Below are 21,948 nucleotides of genomic sequence, written 5' to 3'. Positions count from 1 at the left end.
AAGAGTTGTTTACCTTGGTTAAACGAAATCGTGGTACCATGAGTTTGCACTTAGCTCTAAGGTTAATATTATGGATATCTTCTTTCTTATTGAAATTATGTATATTTTTACGGGCATATAAAATATTTGAGTAAATGTACTGTGATGCCACAGTCATGATACCAGTCTCCTTAAACTTTTCTCTGAGAGATACCCGAGAGCCTAGACGGTACACAGAACGAATCGCTCGTTTTTGCAATACAAATATGGTTTGAATATCTGCCGCTTTACCCCACATGAGAACACGATTTCAAACACGATAGACCAAGACAACCTGCAAGAGTATTAGCAGTATAGATCCTTGTGAAAGAGTTCGTCCAGGGAAGTACTGTCGCCTTACCTATTTCTGCCGTCAAGCAGTAATGTTGAGCATTACGGCGTTGCAGTTTTGAAGGGTAAGGACGCTGGTGAAATTACAGGTACATGGGACTTGTCAACTTATGTCTCAGGATGACGGGCGCAGTGGCAGTGCCCCTCAGATCTTTACGATTTAAAACTCTCAGTGGCACTGCAACTTTTTCAAGTTCAAATTCAAATTCAAAATAATCTTTATTTCATAGATAAGCATTATTACACTTGAAATCGTCACAATGGTTAAACTCTACCGCTCATTCATAAGGCAGATTCCCCTGAGAAGAATGAGCAAGAAACTCTAGGGGTTGCTCTTTGTAAATAACATTTACAAAGTTTTTATTTACAAAATTCTTAAATTTTTTCATTTACAAAATTTAGTTATTTATAGGCGTGTAACTTACCATCAGGCGCACGACTTTTCGTCTCGTCACTTAATATTATAAAAAAAATCTAAACGGGTCGCTACCTTGTACGCAGAAGCTGAATAACCATTAGTGTAAAGTTTTTGTTTCACTATAGTTTTATACCTCGCAAATGGCAAATTTTGAATTTCTATACTTACTATAGAAACGTATGCATTGCCCCTTAAATGAAATGTGTGACTTTGTGAAGGTGACTGTCAAGAACAGTTTAGTTTTATTCCTCGATTTAATGTTATGTCGAATGAAATTACTATTTTTTTCAGCATAAATGAAGTTTTCATAAATGTTTCATTTATCTTACAAAAATTGACCTTGTAATATTAATATCCAATCGTATTTTGTACAACAGGAGGTCCTGGTGCCCCTTTATTCGTTGGGCGTGCTGATTTTCCTGAAGATGTTGGTCCCGAACCCTCACTTTCCCGAAGTGCGAACCGAGGGCCGGCTCATGCCCATCCATCACGACGCCTTCCCCGAGAACCACTCTATCGCAGTTGTAGCTGACTGGCTTAACGCTAATGGAACTAACGTAAGTCGACGTACTGTTAGAAAAAACAGCTAAACATCTTAAGAATTATATACCACATTAACCATTTTATTTGCAGAGTTTTCTGGAGGATATCAACGGGTTGCTCATAGAGTCTGGTCACCACGCCATTAATTGGATCCGCTACAATAACACAACCGATCTGAACGACGCGTACCACCGCCAACCTCGCAATTTCCCCATCGCCGTCATCTTTCACTCAGATCCTTCAACTTTGGGGGAACCTCTCAGGTAGACAAATTTTATATTTTAAAACTTTCTCGTAAATGTTGATAATTTGCATACATTACATTTTTCTTCTTTAAATTTTTTAATCTTCTGTAACTTGAAGACATTCTTATCCAAATCATTTGTCATTTTCAGATACACAATTCGCACGAACCCCTCCCATTTTGGTACTCCATCCACGCGGGAGCGAATGACATCACCAACTAAATGTCGTGAGCGCTCGGCTGTAAAGGACTGGTCTTCGGATTGGTCCCGTGGAGGACAACTCATCCCGCTGTCCGAAATGAACAGAGAAGATGCCTGCCCGGTTTTGCAATATTACTATTCTGGCTTCTTAGCTCTACAGACTTTAATTGACTACACCAAAATCAAGGTAAAAGCGACGTAAAAAAAGTTCTTATACGTAGGTTGTTCATGGGTCAATTCAGTTTAATAATCTCTGCTCAGGATTATGAACATAGCGTATGGTACATTTCTCATTCTCGTATGAATCATATTTTCGAATCTAATGTGTCTTGTTTTAGCTGGAAACCGGTCAATCTTTCCCTCCGCCGGGAATTGTCCTTCGTCAGTTTCCCAAGCGTCAACACACGGGTGATTGGTTGGTGATCTTTCGTGTTATTATGCCCATGTACATGGTCATGACGTTGTCTCAGTTCATCACCTACCTTCTTATGTTCGTGGTTGGGGAAAAGGAGAAAAAGATTAGAGAAGGCATGAGGATTATGGGCTTGAAGGATTCAGTTTATTGGTGAGTTAGCAACAGTAGGTTTATAAATGTCGTAAGTAATGTAACTTAAAAGTACTTAATGAGCTATTTGTTTCAGGGGTTCATGGTTCCTAATTTACGCAGTGTTTGTAACGATACTATCAATCGTTAGTACTGTATTACTATTCACTTTAAAAGTAAGAAAACTTTATCTGATCGTATAATTTATCTTTCTGTTTACAATTCGTATAATATATATTGAATTTGTTTTACAGGTGTTCCAACATTCGTCCTATATTTTAATATTTCTCCTTATGCTTTTGTTTGGTTTCACGATAATAACTTTCGCCTTTATGCTGACACCCTTTTTCGATAAAGCCAGGGTAAGTAATTCTTTCGTTTTTATTTTCATTGTATCCCATTTATATCATACCAAATAATTACTATAATTTTGATTTATCATTTGCATCATGATCTTTTTCAGACCGCCGGTATTCTTGGCAGCTTTGCAGTGAATCTAATGAGCGGTCTCTATTTCATCCAAGTTTTCGTTTCTAACGCCGACTCTCTTGCATTCTGGTTCGTGTCTCTTATCAGTTCTAGCTGCTATGCTCTCGCTATGGATAAGGTAAGCAACATCTTTAAATATTACGTTTGAGAATGTAGCTTGTAAAATAAGTTTATTTATATTTATTTAGTTATTTTTAGTCAAAGGCAAGAGATAGAGATATCTATCAATAGTATAACGAAAACCTAACGGATTTGAATTGGACAACGAAAATGAATAAATTACACTTATAAATGATTATGTTTCAGGCGTTAGTTCTGGACATGGCTGGAGTAGGTGTTACGTGGGATAATCTGTGGAGTGGTCCTGGAGTTCCGTTCGGCGGCAGTCTCATCATGATGGCAATCGACACAGTCCTTTACGGCTTGTTCGCTTATTGGTTGGATGCTGTTATACCCAGTAAGTAATATTATGCTAATCCTTGAAATGAATATTAACCATTATTATGTCTGCCCTTCAAAATAAAGTTCAATAAATAAATCTTTAAAATCGCATTGGGAAGCGTGAAAGTTGTTAATTGAATACTTAATTAATCACTAAGAAATTAACAATGCCATTTTTAGGTGAATATGGAATTAAACAAAAGCCCTGGTTCTGCATGTTGCCATCATTTTGGCTTGGTAGCAGGAGAGGAAGAGTTTCGGCAGTCCACTTTCATTCAAATGGGGAAGCAGCACATAATAAAGATATTGAACCGGTGCCAAGGTAACAATATCGTTCATCATTACTGAAGGCAGTAAATCAGTTTAAAATCTTCGTATTTACGTCTAAGAAATAAATAGACTTATTCAATTACCTATAAACAGGAATATATCAAAATTAAATTATATTCTTGCAGAGAACTTCAAGACAAAGAAGCAATCAGAATCGTAGGACTCCAGAAAAGCTTCAGGCACTGTCGGAGACCCGAAACCAAGGCCATTGACGGTATAGACCTGAGCATCTACGAGGGACAGATCACTGCTGTGCTAGGACATAACGGTGCTGGGAAATCTACTCTGTTCAATATTCTGACAGGATTAACAGCGCCTACTGCTGGAACGGCTTATGTTTATGGATTGGATGTTAGGTGAGTTTCTTGAAAGAATAATTTTGCGTATAACAATTTGAAAACCCAAGCAAGAGAAAGTGCGAATTATGCATAATATTTCCCAAACTCTCAATTATCGTTCAATATTTTGTTGTGTAGGGATCCCAATGATATGCATGAAATTCGACAAATGATCGGAGTATGCCCTCAACAAGATGTTCTCTTCGATTTGCTGACCGTCAAGGAACATCTACAATTTTTTGCTTCAATAAAGGTAACTATCATAAATTAGAAACAAACCGTCATTTATAAAAAATGCAAAATTGTAAGCGATCATCTTTTTTACAGGGAATACCGAGGAAAAGGATTTCAGACGAAATAAACAAAGCGTTATCGGATGTGGGATTGCTTGAGCAGGCTGGAGTTTTCTCAAAACATCTTTCCGGAGGACAAAAAAGGAAGCTGAGTATAGCTATTGCGTGTATCGGAGACCCAAAGGTTCGTAAAACTCAAGGATTACCATTATCAGCGTCAAACCTTGCACATCCCACTGCTGGGCACAAGGTTTTTAGGCCAAGAGGGCTTAGGCCACAGCCCGTCTTTGAAGTCATTTCTTAAGCACCTCCTCAATTTGATTGAGTACACATATCTCGACTTTTCCGCATGTACATTGCTTAAATTTATAAGATTATTCCACTGATAAATCTAGTTTTAATTAACGAAAACGTTAATTTTCCAGATAATTATCCTAGACGAACCGACGGCAGGTGTAGACCCAGTATCGAGAAGGCAAACTTGGAGAATCTTACAGAGAGCACGACGAGGAAAGGTTTTGTTACTAACAACCCACTTTATGGATGAAGCTGATATTTTGGGGGATCGAAAAGCTGTCATTAGTAAAGGCAGAGTACGTAAAACATCGCTTATATAAACTATAAGGCTTTAATAAAAACTTCTTATTGTTTTCCTAAATTCATATTTTCTTTGCAGGTTCGCTGTGCTGGTACATCATTGTTTCTTAAAAACAAGTTCGGTATTGGATATCATTTGACCTTGGTATTAGATGGTAAGTGATGACATTTACATTCGTTTTTTTTAATATCTTACGTAAATTAGGAGGCAAACGAGCAGGTAAGCCACTTTATGGGAGGTGGTCATCGTCACCCATGGACATCTGCAACATCAGACGAGCTGCTTAGAGAGCCCTGTTAACTCTTTTTTTGAAGTACCACATGTCATATCGGAAGGGAAATACTTCAAGAGGGAAACCATTCCACATCTTGCCGATTCAAGGGATGCCAGATATCGAGGATGTCACGATATTCAGAATTTCTAATGATTTTTTCAGGTGTATGCCGAGAACATCAAATCACAAGGCTTGTAAGAGGCCATGTACCCAGGGCAGAAAAGGCTCGGCGACATGGTAGAGAATTATCGTACATTCTACCCCACTATGCTGTACATCTGTTTCCACCACTATTCCAAGCTATTGAACAAGAGATCAAGGAGAAGACAAATAGACTTGGTAAGTCATCAAAAACATGGTATAAAGAAACAATTTACAGTCAAAATTGATTATTTATCATAATTGCGATTGAAACAGAGTTCGTCATTTTAATTTATTTCCCAAACTTCAAGTATGTGTGGGCCTTCTGGTTTGTACCACTTAACTTACACACACAAATACCAGCCCTATCAAATATCAAACGGTAAATAGCACAAAGTAAACGTAAAAACGGCACAGTTCACTTTAATCTCGACCTTCTTAACGAAACTATTACTGTTAATGCTTACCGGTACTTTATCTGTAAACTCGCTAATATATTATTCATCGAACTCGTCGAGGTCCTCTTATAAGTAGCGGCTAGACTCAGATGAAGATAGAAGGAATCTCGATGGGCTCGTTCAATAAAAGAATATTTAGTTGACTATATAAGCCCATATTCTTGGTCTCAAACAGGGAGAATTTCTTGTCATTTGGAGAACGACTCCTAACACCAAACCAAGAAGCAATTTAGAAAAGTTCGTTATCTAAACTGGTCCTCTCTGAATCAAATTGAGGACCTTCTCATTCACGCGGATCTCAGCGTGAAATTTTGTTATTATTTCCTTTATGGCGGCTCCTATCGCTGCTGTAGATCACTGGTTCACCTGGATGCACTAGGGGCAATTATTTCTTCCCGTGGATATAGGCTTGTGCTAGTGTAAGTTTTACAACAATAAAATAAAAATTATTGCGATCATCGCCAGTGTCAGTAAATAGTATTGCTGCAACTAACAAATTCGCCCGTCAAGTATTATTATCATGCTATTATGTCTCATTTTACTCATTGACTTTGACAATCCATCAAATTGTCCTCATGTCTGGTAAGACATACAGTCGTATTATATAAATAGTCTTCTGATATGCCAGGTGTCACTAGTTATGGAGTATCAATGACGACACTGGAAGAAGTTTTCCTGAGTTTGGAAGGTGAAAATGATGAGGAAACAGAAACAGTAGAAGGAGTGTCCTCGGTGAAACTAGTACGAGCTCGAGCACTGTCCAGGAGTTTATCATTACAGAGTAAAACATTGAGTTATCAGGTATTACAAAATAACATTATGCATTTTAAACTCCTCAGTAATTCCAAAATTTTAAGGATAATCAAAGAATGACTTCCACCAAGTTAAACTTTTGAAATGTGTGACAACAAATATTTATGCAACATATGACATTTTAGGAACTAAACGACAAGGAGCAGCAAAAGACAACATCACTCCCAACTCCTCCTGCATCTCACGCTCTACATTCCACGAATCATGGAGTAGAACATGTGAAAGTCACCCCAGATGTATCGATATCCGTGGACGCTTTGGGTGATGTGGTGAAAACTAGCCCGTCTTGTTGGAGAACGTTTTGCGCTCTTGTGTATATCAGGACAGTCAGAATGATCCGGGATCCGTACAAGCTTTATGTGATGATCTTCATGCCTATCAGTAAGTTACACTTCTGGTAAATTGACGATTTGGAAGCAACTACTGTGAAACTTTTCAAAGCATAATAGAAACAAATATTTTTCGAAAATCTAGCCGAATATACCATTTATTACCAATAAAAATACAATTTTCTTTTTTAGTATCCTGTGCGCTTGGACTCTACGTGAAATCAAGACAAATTGTATTCTTTCGGATGCAGCCATTAAAATTAGACCCCAATTCTTATTTTAACAAAACGCCTATTGCTGTCTACAGCGAGCAGCACAACCCTAGAGAATTATCAGATTTGACGGAGTCTTTAGAAAATTTTGGTGCCACTCCTATATTAGACTTTAATGGAAGTTTCGCCAGCCTTTTGGATATGGAGAACTTTGGAGCATTCACACTGCAAGATAGCCTGATTCCATACGGAAAGATAATGGCCTATTACAACAGTACTTACACTCACAGCCTGCCTGTGATCATTAATTTGTTGGACAATAGCGTTTTTAGGTAAGATGAATTGGTCTTTATATATCATTGACTTACAATTATATGGACGTCGGGTCCGCGCTAAAAAGTATCCGAACTTATAGGGCGTTAAAATCGTATACAGAGCGTCATTCACGCTTTAGCCTTCGTTTGTTCGACTGACAGCGAAGCAAGCAAAATTAGACAGTACTGCGATGACATTACAATTTAAATTCAACGTTTTAGCTTTTTCATATTCCTTTACATGTCACTACGTTTAAATAGATTGACTTGGGACATTTTTTTCGTGGTATCTGTATTAGACCCGTCGTCCATTTGTTTGTAAGTCAATGTTATATATAGACAATTTAATAAAGCATTTAATTTTCTTTATTATTATTAGCGAAAAAGATCCCCATTTCCCCATTGCCAAAACATTTGTTTCATCTAGTCGCCAACTAATTTAGAGAAAATATGCCCCCTTGGGTACCTGGTACGGTGACCGAATGCCTATAATTTTCTAAGATTGTTTTATCAAGTTAAAGTTTTATCAACTTTTTCAATAAATAAATAAAGACGATAGCTCACCAATGCAAAATACAATTCTTGAAATCTTTTTAAACATTCTCTATTTTCAGGGTCCTAATGTCATCATCAAATATGATCGAAAACTTCAGACCAATAGAAGTATTTACCCACCCATTTCAACAGACAGAACAACAAGAAGAATTCAATCTCGGGAACGTAGTCTGTGCTATTTTTATGGGCATGATTTTTGCTCTAGTACCCGTTACTTTGGCTGTGGATATCGTTTATGATCGAGAGGTATGTTATTTCATACGTAATTTGACAACAGATAGATCTTTCCTCGATTTGCAAACTTTAAAACACGAAGACGATAAGATGAGTGTAGACGTACTTAAAAACCAAATAAATAAACAAAGTTTTATGTTACTACAGATAAAAGCCAAAAACCAATTGCGCGTCAACGGTCTCTCAATGAGCATGTACTTCTTGACTTACTTCACAATCCTAATCTTCATTATGATCCTCACCAGCGCAGGAGTTCTTGCACTGGTAAGTGTAATTTTTTGCTCTTGGTTGTGCATATATATTTTTTTTTCGATTCTTTACCAAAAGCTGTTAATATAAAAGTAATGTCTGTAAGTTTTCCAATCCATGAATTTTCGTAACAATTTAATAAAATTTACAGGTAATGGTCAACGATATCCCAAGCTTAACCAACGGCTCAGCCATTACAATGCTCTCTGGCCTTCTCTTACTGTACAGTCCCTCTGCCATATTGTTCAATACATTACTCTCTTATATTTTCGACAAAATGGATTCTGCGCAAAGCATCATGCCTAATATTACCACTTGGGTTGGCGTTATACCTTTCATATTGGTCGCTGTTTTGGATACTTTCAAATGGGGTAAGTATTTGTAACTCCTTTTTAACCGACTTCAAAAAAGGAGGAGGTTCTCATTTCAACTGTATGTTCTTTTTTTTTCTTTTTTTTTGTATGTATGTTACGCGATAACTCCGGTATTTGTGAACCGATTTTCATGATTATTTTTTTGTTGGAAAGGGGGTACTTCCATAGTGGTCCCATTTCATGTTGAAGAAAATCATCCACCTTGAAAGGTGGCTGTTCACGCATGAAGATTCATTTTTATAAATAGCGCCTAACTTTAATTTAGGAGCAATTACTTTAATGGTTGATTTTGCTATTTCTCCCATTCAAGGCGTTTTTCTCTCAATATACTTTGAGTAGTGTCGTAGTGAGAACCGATTTTTATTATCTCCAGTGCCAAGTCCTGTATAGTGGCGAATTTAAGGATATTTCAATAAAACTTAGCAAATAGACGTAATTCCACGTACTTTTGAGGTCGGTTTTTTAGTACTCTGTACTGAGATTATCAAGAATCTGTAGTTGACTTTATTATTTACTCAAGTATCGGAAATAATAAACACTTTACCTTTTCAGGAAACGACGCCGCCTTTTATCTTCACATTGTTTTCAGTTTCTTAGATGTCATGTACATTCCTTACGCCATCATCTTCTACGTTGACAGGTATGATATTTTTATTTTAACCACTGGATCATATAGTTTGACAATTCTGAATAATTCGTCATAATCATTAATCCATTATACGGAAGAAGACCCGTCTTAGGTTGAGATTTAAGCCAAGGTCCGCCAGTTGAATGATGGTTCCCTAACTTAAAAAAAAAAACTAAAAGCTTCACACGTTTTCCAAGGATTCTTCTTCGTGTTATTTTGTCGATGGCATACCTACTACAATGCTTGTCAGCCCGGGGAAAGGCTTTGCCATTTGGCGTAAGGTACACGCATTTTTTTGCCCAGGATGTAAGAAGAAGAGTTTCACCACGAAATTTTCTTTCACGGTTAGTGAGAAGTGTTCGTGCTAAACATTCATAATATTAAAAATGTGATTGAATTGATATTCAATTCTTTTTTATGTGAAATTACTCCACTAGTTTCTTATAATTATTAATACAAAGATCCGGCCGGATTCGAACCAAGTAAGCCACGAAATGAACCAGCGGACATTACGAATTTTTCGATGTGCTTGTTGTCGTATCTTTTGTATTTGGTTTTTTAACAACATTTTACCCGTATCGCCATCTATGAGAAATCTATGAAAGAATTTCGTCATCCAGTTAGACACCTTTCAGCTGCCAGCCACGGCGAGAGATGTCGCTATTCACTGTATTTAAATTCCGGATCGAATCGAGGATTTTTTTCTGAGTGTTCGATCTTTGTATTAATAATTATTCATAACATTCATAACACAGTCATTAACGTCATAGGTACATCACCACAGCTGCCTCCATAGGGTCCAACCGCTCTGACTTGATTTACAATGAGCACTCGATATATAGTCTAGTCGTATTTATTTTGTGACAAATTTTGTTTTTCAGAGTTTACGTTACTTGCAACTTGCGCGGTCTATGCACTACGCCAGCCTTATCGAGCTACTTCACGTTTGAAGTGTGGGTGCTGATTATTTCCATGCTGGTTCATATACCGATATGTGGTGCTGCCTTGTTGGCTGCTGATCGATTGAAGTCTGGTGGTAGGATATGTCCGGTATGTATTTCTTTACCTAAAAACTTTGCACGTATTTGTTACATCTCTGGAATAACCTCTATATTGATTCACTGGAGCCTGCGGGCTAAAAATAACTGACTGAGATACTAAGGGCGCGTGTACACGCTAAGAAAAGTCGCCGGGTCTATGTGAGATTTCGTGTCGTGTCTACACACGAACTGTGTACACTGAAAGAAAAAAATCTTGTCTACCTCCGACTCGACGAGCTCTGCCGCTTTTGTATGGGGCGCATTGTCAGTAAACGAGCGGTTATGCGCGTGGACTGGTGTTGCGAAGTACCGCTGTTGCACCATTAACTTTGTTGCGACTAATAAAATGCATGATTTACTTTTCAAATTCAAATTCAAATTCAAATTCAAAATAATCTTTATTTCATAGGTAAGCATAATTACACTTGAAATCGTCACAATGGTTAAACTCTACCGCTCATTTGTAAGGCAGATTCCCCTGAGAAGAATGAGCAAGAAACTCTAGGGGTTGCCCTTTGTAAATAACATTTACAATATTTTTTTTATTTGAAACATCAGAGATCGAGACTACCTCCATGAGCTAAACGGGTTACTACCACGGATTTTTGTCATCCAAGTACGCAGAAGTTGTATAATAACCTTTAGTATAAGGTTTTTGTTTCACTATAGTTTTAAACCTTGTGAAAGGCAAATTTTGTATATCAACCGGAATCTTGTTATAGAAGCGTATACATTGCCCCTTAAATGATTTTTTGACTTTGTGAAGACGACTATCAAGAAAAGCTAGTTTATTTCTATTCCTCGTATTAATGTTATGTCTGTCACTATTTTTCATAAAGAAATTATTATTCCTTTTAACATAAATTACATTTTCATAAAAGTACTGTGAGGCTAGTGTAAGAATGTTAATTCCCTTAAACTTATCTCTCAAAGATACTTTGGAGCCCAGATTGTAAATTGCCCTATAAGTTTAGTAGAGGAACGACCCGTATTGTGGGACAAAACCTTAGAGATTTATAAAGATAAACGACGTACTTTTGAGGCATGGAGTGAAATATTTATTATTCTTACGGAAGATTTTCAAGAAATGACAAATACAGAAAAAAATGCGTATGGTAAATACAAACATTAATTTTAAGTATACATTTCTTAAAATTATTATTACGTAGATACTTAGGTAGTATATGATTTATGCGTATTTATCTTGCCATAGTAATGCACCTATATCGGAGGAAAAATAATTAGTAGACTCGTTAATGCAGACGTTTACCCTAGACACGTCTGTTCAGTTTACCCTAGACACGTTCGTATCGTGTGCGTACTCATCATTTTCCTGTCTGCAACAGACACGACATATTTTCGTGGCTAGATCCGACATTCTCATCTTTTCTGTAGCAGACAAGCGCCTTGAGTTTTTAAGAGGTTTACTAAGCAGGAAAGTAAAGGAAAAAAAATACAGTCGAGTTATTGAAATAATCATTTATGTTATGTTACGTACTTTTCCTTGCGGAAGGACAAGATCTTTACACCATGTCGCCTGGTCTTTATTATTTTTTTTAAATTTACATTATGATAACCATAGTAACTATTTTATTCATATTATGCCTTCTCTATTGTGTGTCTTCATTGCACATCAGTAAAACACAACGTGTGTATGGAATGCCGTATCGTATACGTAGATATCTTTGGTATTTCATAAAAAAAATTAAACATCGAAGCGCAAAAAACGATCGTACAAGGGTATAAGGGTGCCCTACATGCCACACTCGCTTATCGGTCGGCTACCATTATATCTCACACAATCCCAATGCGCCATTTTATAATAACTAATTATGCTGTAAGACCTTCCAGTGAAAATTAATGTTTTCTGTCTCCGAAAAATAGCGCAAACGGACGTCATCAGAAGAAAGCGCAAATGCGGAGGCAGAAGTAGGTGGTGAGATTGGTGAAGATGAAGACGTGAGGAAAGAGAGGCGACGTGTAGGTACTATACTCCAACAGCCGACCCATAACGCACCTGTACTAGTTGTACATGTAAGTAAGCAATTTTTTTGTTTTTGTGAAAGATAGATAAATAATAGAAAGGTGATTTTTAAATGCTAATATTAAAATGCCAATCGGTTAATGTCTTATAACAATGGTAAATTTAATTTCACGTACCTACGTACACTTTATGGTTTATTATTACCACAGAAATCTTAATTTTATTTAGATTGTTGTTCTTATTACCAAACATTTTTTAAGTAAAAAACCCTTAGTTTTTACTTTTAAAATGCTTGTTTATTAGTTATTTTTTTTTAGTAGCAGTAGAGGTCCTTGTGAAAGAGTTCGTCCAGGGAAGTGCCACCTTATTTATTAATGCCGCCAAGCAGTAATGTGAGCATTACTGTGTTTCGGTTTTGAAGGCTGCTGGTGAAATTACAGGCACATGTGACTTGTCAACTTATGTCTCAGGATGACAGGTGTAGTGGCAGTGTCCTTCAGATCTTTGCTGTTTAATATTATTGTTAAATGTATGCGCGCAACGGAGCAGCAGGGCACTCTTTCCACTGGCGTGTCACGAGTTAGCACCCGTGCAGTCATTAGTGAAAGTAGCCATCGCATCTCCAGTCGTTAGCACTAACGACGCAGTTGTTCTTTTACGACGTTGTTTACAAGATAGTCGGCTGACGGCACGTGGGCAGACTTGTGGGGATGTCGCCTTATAAATAGGGCTGCTGATTACTAGGACGGACATGAATAGATTCATGCGCAACGCGACGGGTGTCCCGTGGTACCTGCGCAACGCTAACCTCCATATAGATTTACGGCTCCCCACAATAGCCCAATTCATGAAACAGGCATCGAGGAAATACTTCGACTCTGCTCCTCACCACCCCAACCCCCTCGTGGTGGCTGCATCTTCTTACGACCCCCTCAAGGAACAACCCCACCGCGTAAATAGGACCCGTCGGCCAAGGGAAGTCCTCAACGACCCTGACGACCTTATCACTCTCGCCACTTTGAAGGCCAACCAGATCGCTAGTCAGTCCCGTCCCTCACGCACCAACCGTCCTCGCCGGCGAGGTCGTCGGGCCCCTCATTTCAGCACGTACAGTGGTAGATTCTCTCCTACAGCACGCCCTTCTGGCGGAAGTCTCCAGTAGCGCCCTGAGCCGAGGTCCGTGCCCACTTGGGCGCCCTCAGGCCCGCTACTTAGCTTTAAGTTTATTTTAGGGGTTATGAGCCTTCAGCTCGCCCTTTTTCTCCGGTGGCGCAGTAAAGGCCATCAGCGGCCAACTGCAAAATATCCTTCAAAAAAAAAAAATAGGACGGACATTCGAGAACGAGTCGCTGGACACGAGACAGCTCCACAATACTGCCGTTTACTCTATACTATACTAACTGGTTGTGTGATTATTGTACCTCTGTACAATAAACGAAGTACATACTTTCCGTGTCGCGTTTTGTTTTCAATGTATTCTAAAATGTAGTGAGTACCCACCATGGATAGTATTCCTAAAGGTTAGGTATTATTTCGAATGTTATTTTTTTAAATTTATTACATTGACTTACAATTATATGGACGTCGCGTCCGCGCCAAAAAGTGTCCGAACTTGTAAGGCGTTAAAATCTTATACAAAGCGTCAAACTCCGCTATAGTCTTCATTTGTTCGACTGACAGCGCGATACTGCGATGACATTACAATTTAAATTTTGAATAGGTTGACTTGGGACATTTTTTTCGTGGTTTTTGTATTAGACCCGTCGTCCATTTATTTGTAAGTCAATGATTTATTAGGTCTTTTTCCCAGCAATAATACTTTCTCAATTTTGCCACTTTATTATTAAGGTTGTGACCATGCGACCTCTTTCATCGTCATCACACGTTTTTAGAAATAAAGAAAAGATATTTATTCGGTCTCGTTACAAAAAAGAAAATATTACATTAAAGCTTAAACTAAAATATAAGGAGACCCAAAAAGGTCTGCTAGGAAAACAGACCGGCGCTGATATTCTGTGGCCACCATGAAACGAAAGAATGTACGCCGCTACAATAAACATACATTTCGACTCATCCGAAGAATAGAGTCCGATGTGATTATATAGCGAAAAGAGAATAAGTAAGTTACAAGAATAATTTCGTTATTCAAACTAAGGCCCGTGTAAAGGTGTTTTGAGAATTTATATATCTTATTTCGTTTCGGAAATATAAAATCGAACAACGGTCGATCTGACATCCACAGCGAAGAAGAACGTACGATATGTACTATGTCATGAGAATAAGTAGTCTTGCACATAGATCTTTGTTCTACGGATGAGTCGATTTTGAAAACATGAACATATAAATACATAACATAATACAAAATATATAGATTTTGAGACATCACAATAAGCAACAACAACATTTTACCACACACAAAAATATTTATAACATTTGCCGGACATACGAAACTAAACAAAACAAAAACAAAAAACATTTCACTTAAAAATACCCCACTCGTCATACCTCTTTTGATTTTCCATTAAATACAATTTGAAATTACGCTTGAACATGGCAATCGTTACAATATTATAGTTCCTTATTCTAGTATTTCGAAGCAAAATAACGAAACCTACCCCGAAATGCCGCGGTTTTGTGTCTAGGGTAAACCAGACGAGTTTTATCGCCCATTTTTCTCGTGACTGGACACCTGAACTGAAATTTTGAATCGTTCTTTAATCCTTTTCTTGTCATTCTTACTTTTCCTGGTTCCGTCGCCACTCTCTACTAAATTTCCGAAGCTAGCAGACGTGTTTGACATCATATCAAATTCTGACCAGTTATACCATTGAAAATCATACAACCTAACTGCTTGTAAAGCATAATATTTGTACAAATACCGACTCCTTTGGGCCTTACCTTTACTTTTCTTCCTTTTCCTGCTCTTTACTAATTCCTATTTTACAATACCGTAGACCGAGCCTTTCATTGGATTACTCAAAAGCTTTGGCCACAAAGTTACGGTATGTTGCTTCGTCACATCTTAACAGCAATAACACTAATACGATCCGGCTGATGCAGCCAATGTCACAAAATATACAATCCTTTCTTGCTTTTATTTGTAGAATCTTCGCAAAGAGTACAAAGTTCGTGGCACCGGTACAGGCGGCTGCTGCGGCGAAGGTGACCCAGGTCGAAAAACTGGGCTGCAGAGGCTCAGCCTGGCCGTAGAGGGAGGCGAGGTGTTCGGCCTGCTCGGACACAATGGCGCTGGGAAGACCACCACCATGAAGATCATTACGGCGGAGGAGCGCCCTACTTGTGGCACAGTAAAAAAAATCACAAATTTTAATTCTCTATAAACTAAATGGCCTAAGACCTTATTCAGAGTGTCAGCGGGCGCGGGTGCATGCCTGTGGGCGAGCGCGAACGCGGGTGCGCGCGCGCCATGCGGATAGACCTATTGGCTCGGTCCGCTTTGGCACTGTGAAAGGGAAGACGCCAAAACCCGTGCGGCCGCGCCTGCACAGGGCCACCCGCATAGAGCCAACATGGCGGACTATGGCCTAAATTAAAGATGAAACGGATATCCGATAACTATCCGGTATCCGGCCTATTTTAACTATCCGGCCGGGTACCGGATAGTAGAACAATATCTGGACGGTTGACGGATGTTTAAAACTGAGAAAAAATCATAATCAGTACGCCAAATAAATTTATTTATTGATTAAAAGATGATAGAAACAGTTATAATTATTAATACAAAGATCGAACACTCAGAAAAAATTTCTTCGGTCCGGCCGGATTCGAACCGACGTCTTTTAGCATACCGTGCCAGACGCTATACCAACTAAGCCACGGAACGAACCAGCGGACCTCACGAATTTTTCTATGTGCTTGTTGTCGTGTCTTTGTATTTGGTTTATCAACGACTTTTTAACCGTAGCGCCATCTATGAGAAATCTATGAAAGATTTATCACCCAGTTAGTACCTTTACAGCTACCAGTCCTGGCGAGAGATGTCGCTATTCACTGTATTAATTAAATTTTTATTAAATTGATATTCAATTATTTTTTGCGAAATTACTCCACTAGTTTGTTATAATTATAATTACAAACAAGCACATAGAAAAATTCGTGACGTCCGCTGGTTTTACATTATACATATACATATATGTATAATTGCTTCTACCTGTGAATTTTCCCAACCAGCATTTGGAGCCATAGTATTCTGTCATCCACTAACTAAGACGCGGCGAAGTAACAAAAGGTTAAATAACCGTTTAAATAGCAAAAAATAGAGCACAAAATTCTCTTTTAAAAAAAGTTAGCCGCATTTTATTCACCACGTTATCGTCCCCAGGTAATGCTTGGCGGTCAGAACATCGACGACTCGGTAACATCAGCGTTCCAGATGCTAGGTTACTGCCCACAGCACGATGCACTCTGGAAGAACGTCACCATCCGCGAGCACATCGAGTGCTACGCCGCCATCCGTGGCGTTAGCAAAAGTGATACCCCTAGGTAAACTTACAGTCTATACTATCCCTATTTTTACGGATTTAACAAACCAACGTTTCGGGCCCTTTACAGGTCCCATGGTCACGGTTGACTGACATACGCGATTTAAATCCGGAAAAATATATATTTATTAATTAAATGATCGAAAACTTTTTATCAATATACGTCATCTCTAGCAAATGCTGTGTAATGAAGTAACCTTTGCACATTGTCGCGAAAAAATACGAATTTTTGAAAAAAGTAAATGCTTTTATCATTGACTTACAAATAAATGGACGACGGGTCTAATACAAAAACCACGAAAAAAATGTCCCAAGTCAACCTATTTAAACGTAGTGATATGTAAAGGTATATGAAAAAGCTAAAACGTTGAATTTAAATTGTAATGTCATCGCAGTACTGTCTAATTTTGCTTGCTTCGCTGTCAGAAGAAACAAACGAAGACTAAAGCGTGAATGACGCTCTGTATACGATTTTAACGCCCTATATGTTCGGACACTTTTTAGCGCGGACCCGACGTCCATATCCATAGCTTATATCTTCTTTTCTTACAAATAAACATTGATTTGGTGTTATTTTTACTTTAATTTAGTTTATTTACTTATACAAAGACTATATTCACTTAAAAGGTAGGCTTATAAAAATAGTTTATGAAATACGTAAATTAGTGCACGTCGTTACAAGGTTACATTGCTTAGATTTCTATGAACTGTGACAGGGATCATCCTAGATTTTTAATATATACAACCTTTGGAAAATATGTGAAATCAAAGGCGAACTATGGCCTATGCCTCTCTTGACAGAAGACCCGTGCCCAGCAGTGGAACGCACAAAGGATTGAAGATGATACTTCAATACCTTTGTGTCTCCAATACACGCAATAAATCTATACTGAGATTCATTTTCTGTCCTCCGGAAAGTTGTTTTGGAAAAACTCCAGTTTACTTCTTATATCCGATAACGCTTTATTTTGTGAGAAGCCCCCTTGATAATAAGAAATATACAAGAACAACAAAATAATTTAAAACGTATAAAACATTTTTTTTTTTAAATATCAAGTGACACGTCTATCCATAACAGTTGCAGAGCTTATAGGTCTTAGAGGCACTGCACGGTGGCGCCCGTCAGCCTGAGACCTAAGTTGGCAAGTCCAAGTGTATGTAATTTCACCAGCAGTCTTACCCTTACAAACCGAATCGCAGGCAAAAATAGGTAAGGTAGCAGTGCATCCCTAGACCGTCGTTATTACCCAAAGAAAACCTTGTTTATAGGATAGTAGAAGCTTACCTGCACGGTCTGCAAATAATGGAGCATGCAGGCAAGAACGCAGACGAGTGTTCGGGCGGGACCCGGCGCAAGCTGTCGTTCGCATTGGCTATGGTGGGCAGCCCGCGGGTCGTGCTGCTCGACGAACCCTCCACTGGCATGGATCCGCGCAGCAAGCGGTTCCTCTGGGACACCATCCTGGCTAGTTTCCAGGTAATTTTTATTTAAAACCTTGCTGCCTAAGTGCTTCAAGTGAGGTCATAATACCACGTCGAACGTAATTTAGAAACAGCCATTTCATACACACACTCGGAGTAAGCTATTGAGATAAAAAAAAATATTGTTCTAGCAAATAGAAATTACTCAATTAATTGTTACACTATAATCATCGAGTATATAACCAGAAATAGAGACGAAATGTCATTTAATTTGTTTCAAAACTATTCTGCCATATCGTTATGGCAGAATAATTTTCAACAAAAAATTGACAACTGCGCTCCGATTGGCCAGCCCGAATTCACTTCCAAACGACCAGTTTAACTAGAGCTTTGCTATAATGGACGAAACTTGAAAAAATACATATTTAATATTTCAATTACTGATGAAATGTTATTCCCTTTGTTTTGTAATTAAATTTTTTGCTGTTTTTCCCACAACACTGAATAGAACAGCCCCCATAGTTAGAAATGTTATCTTTATTACAATAAATACAGAATATATTTTAAATAGTCATAGATCAGATATGATTGCCTGATGAGTTGCCAGGGATGGATGGCTTATTTCACCCCTATTTCTGGTTACACACTCGATGATTATAACAAACCTTGGTGTGAAACGTGTCAATGTATGATAAAACGTTTCTTAATTTTCAGGGTAAAAAAGGTGCTATTCTGACAACACATTCCATGGAAGAGGCTGATGCTTTATGTTCTAGAGTCGGAATTATGGTTAAAGGTGGTTTGAGGTAAGGTATTAATTCAATTATTTCTACGAAATAGAACATACATAACCTTGGTGTGAATAAATTAAATAAATTTTGCAGATGTATCGGTTCAACGCAACATTTGAAAAATCTGTATGGAGCCGGTTACACTTTAGAAATGAAAATTGGACAGAACAACCTACAAACTACGGTAAATCATGAGCACAATAAAATAAACCATAAGATTTAAACTTAAACACAAAACCTCTCGAACGAAAAATTTAACTGTTTTAATTTCACAGATGGACTCAGAGTTATCAATGTCACCATCACCTCTGCGGTCTACAGAAAATTCTCCATCGTTAGGCGAAGCAGATGAAGGTAATCGCAGGGTTTACAAGTCTTTGACTTGCGTTTCTCGCTTGCTTACGTTGGCTGGGTACACGACGAAGAAATCTGCCTTCCGTGTCTTCCGCTTTGTGTTGCGAAGACACTTGTAAGTGCATCTCTTGCTGCTCTGTGATTGGCCGGTGGTGTTGTCCTACGCAAGCGTGTCCTGTTGCTTGCGTGTAAATATCAAGCTTGATAGTAATCTCGAGGGACTCGTGAACGGCCCTGCCTGCGTGTACGCGACAGATCTTTGTATATGCGCGAAGCAAGTCAAGCAAACCAGCGAAAAACGCATAAATATAATGAAATTTCCTAGGGAACTTGCTTACCTGATTTTGTTACCAGGTAATTCACGCGGGGGATCAGTATCGGCCGAGCCGGAAGCAGAACCCGAAGGTGAGGCTGTGGATGTCAGCATACATACACCACTAGTCACGGGCACTCCGCCCCTACCAAGGCCACAGCATCACAGGTAACATTCACAAAAACAATAATGAATGAATTTAAAAAAATATATATTTGTTTTCAAAATTTTATCCACTTGTCACCACTATTCATAAGTACCTGCTTTAACGTACTATCTTTTTACAGAACTGAATCAACAGGCGGCGGTCCTAGTACAGAAGCTGCAATAGCTTTAGTTGGGCAACTGTTTCCTTCTGCAATCCTAGAGGAGAACTTTGCAGACAGACTCGTGTTCTCCGTACCCCAGTCTTCTGTTTCAAGTCTCGCCCGGTGTTTCCAGCAAATTGAAGATGGTTAGTTTTATCTTCAATGATATTCATATATTTTTTTAGAAAATACTAGGTTACTATTGTTGTTCATACAAAGATCGAAGAAATACAAAGAAAAATTCCTTTTACCCGGCTGGTTTCGAACCGGGCGACCCCGCCATACCTGGGCTATCGCTCTCCCAACTGAACAATCACACAGAAAAATTCGTAAAATCTAACGACTCGTTCCATAGCCCAGGTACGAGAGCGACAGTCCCGATATGGCAAACGAACAAACGTTCGGTCTTTATATCAATAAGTTTTAAAGCTATTTATGAAGAAATAGCATGCAAAAGTTTGTGAACTTCATTTGCTTTTGAGGACCAAGTTTTCAACAAATATTTGGATCCGATGCAAACATATAGAATAGAATTATTTATTTCAGACCATGATCCGCAGTAATGTTAGTAATACAGTACATTTTTCTTACGTGCTATGATTATAGTCATCACCAAATAAGAAGCCCAATTTGACAGCTAAAGAAGGCGATAATATATAACTTTGAATGCGATCAACGAAACAATAAACAAACAATTATCAGAATAAAATTGAGTTCAAAAAAATACATAAATTTTATTGAAACATTACATAATATGACAAAACATATTTGAAGTACTATTTTCGCACGAATTCCAATATAAAATGCAATTTTGAGTTACCACAATACGTCCTCAAGCTATTTTCTTTTTTAAATAATAGTGTTGTAAGCAATTAATCGGCGAATTTCACCGAGTCACTTCGATTTCTCGGAAAAAATATTTAAAAAAATATTAGAAAAAAATATGAACATTATTTGAGATTGTTTATTCTTGACATCAACAACTTCTAACTTATTGCCAGCTGAATAATTGAAAATTTATGAAATCCTTCATTTCTTGGTAATTTAATCTTTTCGTGTAGTTATTTTATCGATGAACATACTTATTTACACTAAATTCTCGTAATAAACCATTTCTGAATATTATAAAATCAAAATTAAAAGAATTGGATACAATTTATCGGAATGTGGGACCATTTTACGAAAGTAAGAGGAATTGCTACAGAATTGCAAAGAATTCTGTAAATGAATTGCTTGAACAACAATGAACCGAAAAATAATCTAAACAATCACAAAATCTTAAAATTTTGAATCGAATTCTCGTGAAAACCGTATAATGTGATTACCGATATAATTAGTCCACATCCCTGTTCGCGTCACGAGAAGTGTCAAATTGGGCCTCTTATTTGGTGACGACTTATAGTACAATACAAATTTACTTAATGCTAGAGAAATATCACGTCTAGACCACTACCTTGCGCACATGCACCCAACGTTTTTGGTAAGGGCAGTCCAGCCTATTGGCAACAATGGCCAGGATGCTATTTAACGCTGCCACACACGCGCATCATGAGTGATCTGTAATGTTAACCGACGATTTGGCCGATAACGTTACGAGTCTAGTATTAGTCTATTTACTTTAGTCATTGGATATCTCTAAATTGTTGCTGTCGGAAAACAAGACGCCAGTAAAGTGCTTCATGCGTAGGGGTAGGTCAACAACATAAGCATGGAGTATTACAGACTTTCTAGTTCACCAAAAGCGAAACTGAAGTCCACACAAGTCCACGCTACAACCCTATTATTGAGCATTAAACCCATTGACTTACAAATAAATGGACGACGGGTCTAATACAAAAACCACG

At 38.0% G+C, this 21,948-nt stretch overlaps 1 protein-coding gene across 1 annotated transcript; it reads left to right on the top strand.

Annotated features, from left to right (window-relative positions):
* Positions 1 to 1,170: 1,170 nt before the first annotated feature.
* On the top strand, positions 1,171 to 20,250 carry LOC113239069 (ATP-binding cassette sub-family A member 5-like; the record flags this gene model as incomplete). Its single annotated transcript, XM_026475936.1, has 32 exons — positions 1,171 to 1,344; positions 1,421 to 1,593; positions 1,726 to 1,963; positions 2,115 to 2,341; positions 2,418 to 2,496; positions 2,575 to 2,682; positions 2,784 to 2,927; positions 3,116 to 3,266; positions 3,431 to 3,572; positions 3,706 to 3,936; positions 4,057 to 4,171; positions 4,246 to 4,395; positions 4,637 to 4,804; positions 4,888 to 4,963; positions 5,246 to 5,422; positions 6,311 to 6,483; positions 6,621 to 6,876; positions 7,017 to 7,368; positions 7,965 to 8,151; positions 8,287 to 8,403; positions 8,540 to 8,759; positions 9,315 to 9,402; positions 10,272 to 10,440; positions 12,315 to 12,464; positions 15,519 to 15,722; positions 16,757 to 16,917; positions 18,186 to 18,393; positions 19,053 to 19,144; positions 19,223 to 19,313; positions 19,405 to 19,483; positions 19,838 to 19,964; positions 20,084 to 20,250. Coding segments are annotated over exons 1-32 (5,152 nt in total), but the record flags the coding sequence as incomplete, so codon positions are not given.
* Positions 20,251 to 21,948: the final 1,698 nt, after the last annotated feature.

Source organism: Hyposmocoma kahamanoa, unplaced genomic scaffold, assembly GCF_003589595.1.
Source record: "Hyposmocoma kahamanoa isolate Upper Pololo Valley unplaced genomic scaffold, ASM358959v1 99376, whole genome shotgun sequence".
NCBI lineage: Eukaryota > Metazoa > Arthropoda > Insecta > Lepidoptera > Cosmopterigidae > Hyposmocoma > Hyposmocoma kahamanoa.
Note: the sequence above shows the minus strand (reverse complement) of the source record. Positions and strands in the feature narration are given on the sequence as shown.